The sequence below is a fragment of the Emydura macquarii genome, unplaced genomic scaffold, assembly GCF_026122565.2.
Source record: "Emydura macquarii macquarii isolate MOO-44397 ecotype Brisbane River unplaced genomic scaffold, CSIRO-AGI_Emac_v2 contig_1253, whole genome shotgun sequence".
Taxonomy (NCBI): Eukaryota; Metazoa; Chordata; order Testudines; family Chelidae; genus Emydura; species Emydura macquarii.
The window spans coordinates 102,321,588-102,334,244 of record NW_027131390.1 but is presented as its reverse complement, the minus strand read 5'-3'; the positions used below and the strand labels follow the sequence as shown (position 1 = coordinate 102,334,244).

Below are 12,657 nucleotides of genomic sequence, written 5' to 3'. Positions count from 1 at the left end.
CCCCCCTTCCCCCCCCCCCATCACGTGAGAGCAGTTGACGAACTGAGCCGTAGGAGCCCTCGCCTCACGTGCGTTTGTTTATGTGCCGGTCGCTGCTGGGCTCTCCCCAGCAGCAGAGAGATGACGGTTGCTCGGGGGCAGCTCCAGCACAGCTCCGTATACGGCGGCTGAGGGTCTCTCAGGCTCCCTGTCCCTGGGCGGCTCCCGATGAAGGAGCCCAGGGAGTAAGTAACCGTTGGGGGGGGGGCTCGGACTGAGGGAGTTCCCCCTCCCCCCAGGGAGTGACCGTTGGCGGGGGGCTGTGATTGACGGAGTCCCCCTCCCACCAGGGAGTGACCGTTGACAGGGGCTGTGACTGACGGAGTTCCCCCTCCCCCCAGGGAGTGACCGTTGGCGGGGGGGCTGTGACTGACGGAGTTCCCCCTCCCCCCAGGGAGTGACCGTTGGCGGGGGGGCTGTGACTGACGGAGTTCCCCCTCCCCCCAGGGAGTGACCGTTGGCGGGGGGGCTGTGACTGACGGAGTTCCCCCTTCCCCCAGGGAGTGACCGTTGGGGAGGAGGGAAGTAGGAGGGAGAGAAGGCGGCGGCTGGGCAGGGCCCGCCTGGCGTGCGCATGCGGCTGGGCAGAGCCCGGCAGAGCCGCTTTGGTTTTGGGTTCGGCGTCGCCTCCCCGAGGCCCCAGCGGGACGGGGACACAGGGACCCCTCAGCCAGCCGCCGTGAGAGCCACTGCTCTCCAATCCTTTGCCTGCCCTGGCCGCCCGGAGGCAGGCCCCTCGCCGCCCCCCGCAGATGGGTCTAGGCTGGAGCAGCGCGGAGGAGCGGGAGTCCCTGCTGCCGCCGCAGCATGGGGGGACAGCGGGGGGTCCCCTGGTGCCCCAGCTTCGGCGCGGCCTGACCCCTGCGGCGGTGCCTCGGCTGGCCCCGGTGCCGGGCCGGGTGTACGGGCGGCGTTGGCTGGTGCTGCTTCTCTTCTCGCTGCTGGGCTTCGCGCAGGGCCTGGTGTGGAACAGCTGGGGCCCCATCCAGAACTCGGCCCGCCTGGTCTTCGGCTTCTCTAGCTGGGACATCGCCCTGCTGGTCTTGTGGGGCCCCATCGGCTTCGTGCCCTGCTTCGCCTTCATGTGGCTCATGGACAAGAGGGGTAAGAGAGCTGGAGCGAGGGAGGGGGGAATCGGGGGCTCTGGGCAGTCTGCATGGGGGGCCTGGAGTTGTCGTGGGGTGAGTGCCAAGGGACAAAAGAGTGACCCTAGAAAGGGCTTTGTGCGAGACGTGGGGCTGCCAGAGGACGCTGGGGCATTGGTGGGGCCAGCAGACTCCCATGGCGCCGTGTGGGATGCACACCTATGGCGCTGTATAGGCAGTGGATCTCAGGGGGCTGTAGCTGCAAGGAGTTTTCATTAAAAAATCTCTGTTCTCCTTACCCTAGCTTGCTCCTTCCCATTTGTCTTTCACGTTCCCTGCTCACCCCTACCCCTACCTCTTCCCTCTTCTCAGTTGTCTTTCTTCCTCTTGCCATTCCCTTTTCTCTCTAGGGGGTCACATGAGGACTCTGACCTACTTTTGTGTTTGTTTTCCATTTGGTTGGGTTTCATTTTTGAATGTCTTTGGTCCAGAGCCAAACCAAATATTAAGATTTACTTGTTCACATAAATATATACTACTACTACCTACCTATTATGTAATGCTTTTCATCCTTCGATCTCCTTATAAATTAACTCATTTCCATTTGTGCTCAGTTGTCTGTCAAGATAACTTGAATGAGGAAAGAGCTTAAAAAAATGAAATGAATGATATTTTAAATCTATAATTAAAGCAAATGCACAGCAAAAGTAATTCACTACAAAGGATGCTTTAAAACTGTTTTAAAATACCTTTTAAAAATAAGGGGATTTAGGGAATTTCCCACCCCAAATCTCAAGACCTGTAGGTCAGGATGTAGAGGAGTTTTAGTTTTTCTAACATGTCCATCTGAAGTATTGGGTTATTCTTTGAAACCAGTCTACTATCCATGTCAGGCTTGCGAAACAAAGATTCCTGTTGGGTGTTAGGAACCAAATAGGAAAATGTTGTTATAAATTGGGGGATTTGGGGCAGTTGCAGTACCCTGAAAAACTTTAAATTCATTTTTTTTAAATGGACTAGCTGTCAAATTGGTGGTATCCTTTTAACCAGCCTTTGAGGAAATTTAAGACACAAAAATAAATCCTGAAGTTGTGAATTATCCTTTTTTTTTTTTAAATGATTGATTGTTTTCTTACCTTTATTTAAAGTAGTACACTTAATATGCAAAACGTTTAATGTCTACAGAGAGTTTGTGTAAGGCCTGTTAGGAACGTGAGTACTCCCACTGAAGTGAATTGGGACTACTCATGGATAAAGTTGAGCATATGTGTGTTTGCAGTATTGGGACTTTTGTCTCCACTTATTTCATTTATTTATTCTAGGGGTTAACTATTTGCTTATGTGGAGGAAAAGGAAAACCATATTTTCAAATAACTTTGTAATGTACACATTGTAAAGCACTGTAATTGTTTTTATTAGATCTGGAGATGTATTGGGGGGAACTATTTATTATAATAGCAACCAGTGCAATACAGCCGTGGTTCCTCTCCCAAACAGTTAAAGTCTTACATTACAAATAGTCTTTCTAGACTATTGTTCCATTGTTGGTATAATATTGTTAATTTTTCTATAATTAAAACATGTTGAAATCCTTTTGGATATTTTGTCTTCTACAAGCAAAGAACACTATTGTTTTTCCAAATGCAATAAATTCCTGTTGAACTTGTGTGAAAAGAGCTTGGATGGACAGCATCAGCATGCCAGCATGTGTCTGAGAATGGAATAAATAGTGCATCTTATTTGTTATAATCTTCCACCTCACAGGACTGACACTGAAAAACACAAGAAATTGCTGCACACAGAACATGCAACTGCAGCATAAACATCTATTAGATTATGTGGATGGGAATTGTAAGGAGCATACACAGCAAGTTTATTTTTTAACGTAATGCGAGTCTGAATGCCTTTTAATTTTCCTGACATTCAAATCATATCAAATCTTTGACCTCTACAGTCATCAAGTGGAATGTTATGGTGTTTTCCCTGACAATTAGCATTTCATCTATCTCTTTTTTGATCAAAGTTGACGAACTGAAGAATCTTTCTTGAATGTTAAATGCACCACTATTGTGATCCTGAACTACAAACCTGAATATCAACACATTTTGTTCATGGTGAGAGGAATCAGGAGTAGCATCGGATAGGATAGAGTTGTAGGGTTTTTCTCTTGCTGCAGAATGGCCTGCACTCTTTTACCACATAATTCAATAAACTCATTCTGACTCTCTCATGAGAGGTAATGTGCCTATCATTGCATTGTTCTACCCTCTATCTGCTTTTCTTTGACTCTAGCCAAATGATCATGAGTTATGTTGTCAAAATGAGCTAGTAACTCGAGTTCAACAAAAAGTTGCCGTTGTATGGATCACCAATCATATTATATCTTTTGCTTCAAAAGGCATATCATTCCAAGGAGATAATCTAACTTCCAACATTCTTTTCAGTATTGCTGTCCGTCTTGCTGCTTTAGTTAATATTTGATTTTGGCTCTCACTGTGTATTCCCCTTCCACATCACATCAGTTCCTCTATTTCTTTCCATTGGCAGTAGTGGATTTTATGTTCTATGCTTTTTTCATGTTCAAGAAGTTTATTATATAGGTTGTACATTTTTTTCATATCTGGTGAACACTCTTCACATTTTGCCAGTATACTGCATTGTTTGTCTTCCCCCTCACAAAATAGCTGACCTGAAAAGCAGTACAGTGCTTGGTTGGTAGCACTCCAAACAAGCTAGTCTCTTGGAATCTTTTCTCTGTTGTTGGAAGTCTTACATTTGAGAAGACATTCAGAAAAACTATGGCCTTCAACATCTTTTGGCACTGACTTAACAGGGTTCAGAAAAGAACTAGATAAGTTCATGGAGGATAGGTTAATCAATGGCTATTAGCCAGATGGTCAGGGATTGCTGTTTGCTAGAAGCTGAGAATAGGTGATGGGATGGATCACTTAATGATGACCTGTTCTGTTCATTCCCTCTGAAGCACCTGGCATTGGCCACTATCAGAAGACAGGATACTGGGATGGATGGACCATTGGTCTGACCCTGTATGGCTGTTCTTATGATTTCACTAGTGTCTGCATTTCTTTGAAATTCGGCACACCAAATAGAACAAATTTTTGATGAACAGAATTTGTGCCACAGTTGTTAAATTTGTTAAAAAAACATGAATCAGTAAATTCATGGAAGCAGGAGAGATTAATACTGCATTTACAAATCTTCCTCTGAGTTTGGTGATGGTATCTTTGAAAGTCATTAAATTAGAATCTGGAATGATTCATCTGGATGCTTTCCTTCATCAATTTCCATAGTCTTTATTGAAATCACCTTCACCTTGCGGATTTTGTTCATCCAGTTCGTGCATTGTTTGAACCGGACAGTTGAGAGGCCTTGTCTGTCTGGAAAAATTGGGGGATCGCCTCGCATCCATTAGCTTCTTTTCTTTAAACTCCTCAAGTTTCTATAAATATAGATGAACACTGATTCGTATTTACAACCAGACATGGCAATATGGCACATATATGAATAATACACCAATGATAAATGTCCTCTAGGCGCCTATGAGGTACTATGCCCTATCCCTGTGATCTTGTCTCAGCCCTTCTAGGCACGCTGGAGGAACAGCTCACTGTTCCCTGTGTCTGGGTCTCAGCTCTTCTAGGCTGTAAAGTTTTGGGAATAAGCCAGACCAGTAAAGGGTTCTGTCACCTCCTGATTGTAACTTTGTGTGCTTTCATGCTGTGCTACTATGGCTCAAAGCTCTGACACTAGTAGCCAGATTAAAAGCATAAGGGTCTCACCCTGGCTTCTGCCAGCCCTAGTTACTCCTTGCAGGGTGACCTCGAGCGCTTCCGGTCCCAAGTGTCCCGAAATCCATGCACCCTGCGTTCTTAACTACCAGGCGCTTGGACTTCCTCTCTAGTTAGTTGCCCCCCATGGAGTGACACCTCCTGTTATCAGTACTCTTTGGGGGACACACTCCATGCAGTTTGCTTGGGGTAAAAATAAACAAACAAAATATATTTAATAAAAAAATCATAGATTCAAAGAAGAATTAATAAGGAAAAACACACACACGCAAGTTGCACAGAAAATAAACATGAAGGCACAACTCAAGGCTTCACATTTCTGTTATTGCTTCTGAACAGTTTCCCAGGATGTCTTCTGTGGACAGCACCCCATCTAGATGCCTAGCCCTCAGTTTCTGGATGTCTTTCACTTCAAACCCCATCTCTTTTAAGGGTTTTTGCAGTTTTTCTTTCTCTCAGACCATGATGATTTTCATCTTGGGCGAAATTTCCTTCTCTCTTGGAAAACTAAGATTGGGGCTCTCTTTTCAGTTTCAAATTGTTTCAGCATTTTCCCATTTACTATAAAGGTCCACCATTGTCTTTTCCTTGCTAGACAATGAATGAGTACTTGAAATGTTGGTTTTTCATATACACAACTGGCTTAGAAGGAGCCCCTACCTGCTGTGAGGTGTACTTGAAATTGTAGTACCGGTCATGAGCGTACTATATTATATACATAGATTTTATATACATATCTTATAACGGCCATCAAGTTCAGAACATTACAAATTTTCATAAAAGAACTTAATTGACAATTTTATACACCTTAAATTTGTAAACAGCCAGTTGATTCAGTTGCTTATTTGGGATTCAGACCCCCTGTTCTCCCCTTGGGTTGTCTGGACCCTGAGTGTCGCACAGACTTCCTGGATGTCCAGCTCACTGTTCCCTGTCCCTGGGATCTGGCCTCAATTCTTAGCCCTTCTAGGCATCCTGGAGGACCAGCTTACTGTTGAGGATGTTGCTTCTGTTCTAAGACTGCTTCTCATTGGGTCAGGTAAACCTTGTGAGATCTGGATTCTGTATAGATAGATAGGTACAAACATACTAAGATTATATAAATAACACTTAGTCAAACTGAAACATCCATAATTTAACCTGAATTTTTTTCTCATAGTGATGATAAGCTTGTGGCACTCTGGCTGGGCCCCTTGTACCGGATCCTGGCAGTGTCCCAATTTTCTCTTTATTTGCGGCTTGCCTAGGGTTCACAGAAGAGTTCCTTTCTTATGCGGCTTTTATGGTGCACACTGCCATAACATTCAGAAATGCACTGCTGAGGAAGGTACCTGTCCTGTAGAGCAGGTTCTCAACCTTTCCAAACTACTGTACCCCTTTCAGGAGTCTGATTTGTCTTATGTATCCCAAGTTTCACTTCACTTAAAAACTAGTTGCTTACAAAATCAGACATAAAAATACAAATGTGTCACAACACACTATTACTGAAAAATTGCTTACTTTCTCATTTTTACCATATAATTATAAAATAAATCAATTGGATTATAAAATAATGTACTTTATTGTGATTCAGGTTCTTTGGAGTTTTAAGATGTATTGGCTAGGCATTTTCATTTAAAGCAGTGTTTAGTTTTCTCTTTAGGGATACAAACAAATGTTTGATTTCCTATACTGTACAAACATACTGAAATTACACCATTTACTCTTATGGTATATTCATCCTTACTGGGTATCTTCAGCACAGAAAGGTACACTATATTGTCAAATACTGTAATCAAATTGGCTATTTTAATTGTTACATATCACAACTTGTGAGAGAGGACAATAAGTTATAGTCAAGATTACTATTGGGCAATATTCTGCCTTAAAAATTATTCACCTCTCTGAAGCCAAAATATGCTATTGTCATTAGCTGTGTAGCAGGCCATGGTCTGTTCAGTCTGATTTTTGTTTCATGATTCAGATTATTTGATATGAAATTTAAAAAAAATTACTGTTGTGAATAGTTTAAAAGCTTGAAATTTAAGCCTGTTCACCTATCAAACTTACTTTTTCTGTATCAAGAGCCTGTCTGTTCTACTGCTGCTTATAAACATTTATTCTTACTGGTTTTGTTTTCTTCTTTTAAAAGTTATCTGGGAGTGAAAAATTGCTTACTCAGCAATAGGTGCTGAATAGTATTCCCATTAACTAAGCTAAAAGGGACACTTGACATATAGACAACTGTGCATTTTATTTTTTTCTAAAGACTCCTGAAATCATGGTGGCTTAGGTGGGGCACCAGAATATCTCATTTTGTGTTTGATTTGTCAAAGAACTGTCAAAGAACCCTGGAGTATGGAGTCAGCCCTAAAAGGATAAGTTAAGTGGTGGTTATTTTTAGTAAATCATATCATACTAAAATAACCATCACTTAGCTGACCTTTTCCCACATTGTTTCTCTTCTATCAACATCTGCATGTGGAAGGGATCCTCCATGCGCAGATCAAAGAAATGTAAGAAAAGGGACCTAGAGAGGTCATTTAGTTCAGCTTCTTGTGCTGAGGCAGGACCAACTGAACCTAGACCATTCCTGACAGTATTTGTCCAACCTGTTCTTAAAAACCTCCACTGTTGGGGATTCCACAATCTCCCTTGTAAGCCTATTCCAGAATTTACCTACCCTTCTCATACATTGTGATAGAAATAGGGTTCAACCACGCCTATGCCATTGTTGTTTACTCCCCCACCCCCTTGTCTCCTGGATCCTGTGTAGAGATCTAGTTAGAGTTCACATAGTTGATGTGGTTGGAGACTGGTGTGAGCTCGGACATGAGGAGTAGATAGGCTGCAGGAGATGTATAACATCCCATATTTGACTTCACAAAGAATCCCCAGCATATGGGCTGTATTGTCTGGTCTGTGAAGTTTTCCCAAAGAGTTCTGGGAGTAGCCAGGAATGGGTTTATGGGATGGCTCCTATGGAGCCAGATTTGCTGCTAGGATCAGAGCCAGTTTGGGAATACTGGGCCTAACCTCCTGCAAATCCCCAGGGATTTCCTACGTTTGAGGGTAGGTCCCACATTTTTTTTCTTCATGGTGTTGGTGGTAAACCCTGCCCTGATAGGACAATGTGGGGAATTTCCAGAAAGCCTCCTCATGATGATTCTCACCCTGTCTGGAAAATAATCTCCCACTCCCACAAAAGGTAGGATGATATGGGTCCCTTTATGGGCTGATGTCATGCTCTAAAAGCATTCTTTATCCCTAATGTATGTAATTTTGGGGGAGGGTGGTTGGGAGATGTGATGTGTAGCAGAACTGGATCCAGCTACCATTACCTTAGGGCATGTGAATTGATAAGTGTTGTTTGTTGTGCAGCATATTGCTGAAGTAAATGAAATGTAATGATTCTGTTGTCAGCTCACAGTTAAGAAAATATCGTATGTAGTATTGTTTAATTAGTACTTGTTTTCAGGAAAATAAACCCTAAGGTACTATATGGACTTGACAAACAAGTAAAAGAATGAGAGAAAGGGATACTTTCTGGTTGAAAATCTTTCTTCTGTGGAGAGAGAGAGAGATTTCCTGTAATTTTGCCAAACACTTATTCTTCTAAAGGTACAGTTGTAGGAGTTTATTTGAGAGGAAAGGTACAAAGGGATGTGGGTTTGATTTTTGTGAACATATCTTCCTTCAGCTACAGCTGTGGTTTCCAAAGTGTGGGTCGCAACCCCAGCTGTGGTCACATACTCAGCAGATGGGGTGGTGGCGATCCCTCCTGTGCAGAGGACATCATTTTGCTTGCAGAGCATGATCTCCAATGCGCAATGTATGCAAGGTCACAATGCATAGAGGCCACCATTTTGCCCTACTAACTGGTATTCTCTGCACAGCATGAACTCACACACACCATACATCTGAGGTCACATTGTGCAAAGGACACCATTTTGTGGAGCAAAATGGCATTCTCCATGCGCTGTTACCTCATGTAGAAGGTCATAGTACGAGGAGGATGACCTATTGCTCTTCAAAATTACATTCTCCATGCTGTCTGGGGTCCCAGCAGGAAAGACTTCATTAAAATGGGGTCATGCCCATTTTGGGAACCCCTGAGCTAGAGAGTAGAAGGGATACAAATTTTAAAAGACAGTTTTCTTCAGTTCTCTTGGCACCTGATCCATTGTTCACCAAAGTGAATGAGAAGATTCCCACTGACTTCAGTGAGCATTGCATCAGGCTCTTATTGTTTGAATGATACAAATTGGCTAAAGATTGTAACATGACACTTAAATGTTGTGTACCATCAGTATTATGGCTTGTTTGGAATTGTAAACTCTCAGCTTTTTTACAAAATCATTTTTAAATGATTTATAATTTTTTTTATTAAATCAGAGGAATGACAATACAAGTCCTATAAATAATACATATGGTGCTCTGTGTCATGTACACTTTCTCTTTGTAAATGTGTGTGTGTGCGTGTGCGCGCGCGCATGCACGCACAAAAAAAAGTAAATGGTCAAATGTTTTCTTCTACTGTGCATTAAGTAATGCAAAATTTTAAAAAAAAAGTACTATCTTTTTTCAAAGCAAAAGCAATATGAATTTGGTGAAAGGGCAGGTAAATTGCTCCAGTTCAGCCGAAAGCAAAAGAAACATGAATTTCTAGCTTAATTGCACAATCCCACTCTTCCTGTGGAAATAACCAGTCGAATTTTATGAATAATACAGTTTTTAATGTCTTCAAAGGTAACACTGATCTGAACATATCAATATACCTAAATTAACAAATCTTGAAAGAGGAGATGACTTTGAGGGATCCTTTTTATGTGAAGAGATTAAAGAAATGATTAGGTAAATCCTTCTGGAGAAATAGCTTTGTAAAACCAAACTGTCAGGCTCATTGTGATCAGAAGGTTCCAGTATAAAAGTCTGTATTTTCAAAGGATAAGGTAAAGGGCAAATTAGTTCCTCACTTAGAGTCCCGATCCAACAAAGATCTATGCACATGCTTAACTTTATATATGGAGTAGTCTTCAGAATCCTGTTAAGCCTGTGCATATGTCAAGGATACAAATTAAATCAATGTCTTTGAAACCCAAAGTTAAGATCTACACAATCATTTTATCACTAAAGATAGAAAGTCAGATACCAACAAAAATGCACGCTTCATATGGAGGGAGAAAATCAGGAGATGACATGAACGTTGACCTACTAAATATATAGTGAATGCAACTCAATCCTTCTTGATGTTACCATGTGTCTAGACTGGGAAAACATTCAACTGAGTGGAATGAGATTATTTATTACTAATATATAAAGTGTGCAGCTTTGTCCTGGCAATATCAAAGTGCATACATTGGCTGTGCTCAAAGCCTAATGCATTGGAAATAAGTGATGAAATTGCATTTAAATCTTTCATGCTAGACAGACACAAAACAGACTATCCACTTTTACCACTCCTGTTTATATTTGCTTTATATTAGCCGAAGCAGTCAGGAAGCAAGACTTTTTTGAGAGAGTTTAATATACATTTTTCTATGTGGATGACATCTTATTAATACTTACAAATCAAGACAGGCACTAGGCATCTGATGTAATCAATAAGTAAAAAATTACTTCGCAAGATTTCCCAGTTGAAAAATAAATTAGTAAAAAAAAAAATTGAACTACTTCATATATCCTCTATTGCCCAAATACTGGGCTATCTGAATGGAACTTATGATGGTTACCAAAAGGTATTTAGTATTTGGTTATATTGCTTAATGAAGGGCGAAAAACACAGGAACTAGTAACAGTACTAATTCAAGCATTGCACACTTTTTTTAATGAACTTGATTGAACTAATACTAGTGACATGGGGATGTACCCATTGAATTAAGATGACTTTAGAACCTTGGTTGAATTACCCTTTCAATATGTTCCCACTAAGGTATTCCAGTGAATTATTTTTTTAAAATAAATTAGAATGATTGAAAATGGTACGTAGTGAAGGAGAAAACCATGAATTTAAGCTGCGTAGAGTAGATGCTCAAAAACTTTAGGTTCATTTTTGATTAACACATAATAAACAGCATTATGTCATCCACTGTCTTGCTACTTTTTGAAAATGGTGTAATGATTCCAGTTTGATTTCATTTAGAAGTTTTAAGCAGTGGATTGATACATAGAAATGGTTCATACGAAGCACATGACAAAAGAAATGATTTTTAGCTCAGTAGTAGATGAATTCAGCTGTTATCAAGCTCTCTGGGGCTTCTTTTAGATATCTATTATGGGAGTAAAAAAATAGTCCAGTCTTGTTTGTTTTACTATATTAATGAACTGTGTATTTGTGATACGTTTGCAAATGCTAGTTGTTAAAAATATATTTTTTTAATTATTATAATGTGAACTTGATAAACAGACACAAAGAAAAACAAGTAGATCAGATTTTGGCCTCTCTGTGTTGACAGCATCCCTTTAAGGACCATTATACATTTCTTAACAGCAGAAACTGTAAGTATGAACAAAGTAATAGTTCTCCTGGCTCTATTAACTTAGTGACTATTAATCTAATTGAGCTTTATTGGTATTGTAATAATTATTAATTGGAGGGGAAGACAGAGAAATTGAATTAATGCTTATCAGTACTGCCATGTTGATAAACCTAACAAATTTAAATTTAATGAATTAGTATGGGCTAATATGTTTTTGTCACAAGAGAACATTTAATGTGTAGATTTGCCTTTTCACTATGAAAACACAAAGTGAATGATAAAATAAGTTTAGTTGCTTGTTAATAAGGTTTATAACATTATTAGTTTTCTCATCATCATTCTCTATTTAATTGGATTTTCTGGTAGGGAATGTTCTACTTATGGGAAAGTAGACTTGTAAAACAGATCTTCTGACCTCTGTTCCAAAGCTGCAGAAACATCATGCATAGGAGCAATATGTTTTGTGACTCTCACCCATTAAAGAAATCTAAAACATAGTATAGAACTAGCATGTGAGAGTCTTCTGTTTAAAAAACATAATCACTCCTAAATTTAGCAGATAAGATTTAACTAACATGTAAATTTCGTAATTGCCTCTTAGATTATTTTGGGAAATTTCTTGGAAAGTGTGTTCTTTTTTTCCTCCAAACAGGAATTGAGTGCAGCCTCAAATGAGCTCTTAATGATAGCTGCCTTTAGGGGATTCTTCCCTTACCTGGAATGGTGTGTAAATGTTTGTTTATAGTGCCAACAGTATTCTAGGAGCTGTACAGATAGGTTGAGAAAACACTGTCTGTGCCTCAAATCAGTTACACCAGCTGAGGATTGTCCCTTATAAACTAGATTTGGGACCCTGTGCACAGCTTGCTTTCCCAAGCTGCTCCCTTACGTGGCGGTTAGCTGAACCACCTTCTCCCTGTCCATCTCACAAGCCTCACTGAAAATTGTTTGAAGCAGTGTTATTGCAAACATTTTACTATCCATCAGAAGTCGAAACCTATCTGATTTCAGTAAAGGCTTCTACACAGCTGTTCAGAACTTCAGTGAGTGTACTGTAATTCTGATAAAAAGCTATTTATTTCTGCAACTAATGACTGAGAGTAATGAGGATTGAGTTGGCGTTCTGTTTTTTTTTTTAAGTACTGATCTTACTTTACAACTATCTTAATCCTTAAAATTGTGCTTTGGCAAAAGGTGTTGTGTTTCTTAGTTTTGAGGAATACAAGGCTGGGTATTCACATTCATTTCAGATGATATAGATGGAAT

At 40.6% G+C, this 12,657-nt stretch overlaps 1 protein-coding gene across 2 annotated transcripts in view; it reads left to right on the top strand.

The window, feature by feature from the left end:
• Positions 1-67: 67 nt before the first annotated feature.
• The window catches only part of SLC49A4 (solute carrier family 49 member 4), a 115,469-nt gene continuing 102,879 nt past the window's right edge, over positions 68-12,657 (top strand). For both annotated transcript variants that reach the window (XM_067549634.1, XM_067549635.1), the window contains exon 1: positions 68-1,143. In XM_067549634.1, the coding sequence (XP_067405735.1) occupies positions 792-1,143 (352 nt within the window). In that variant the 5' untranslated portion in view covers positions 68-791. The remainder of the gene's footprint in view (positions 1,144-12,657) is intronic.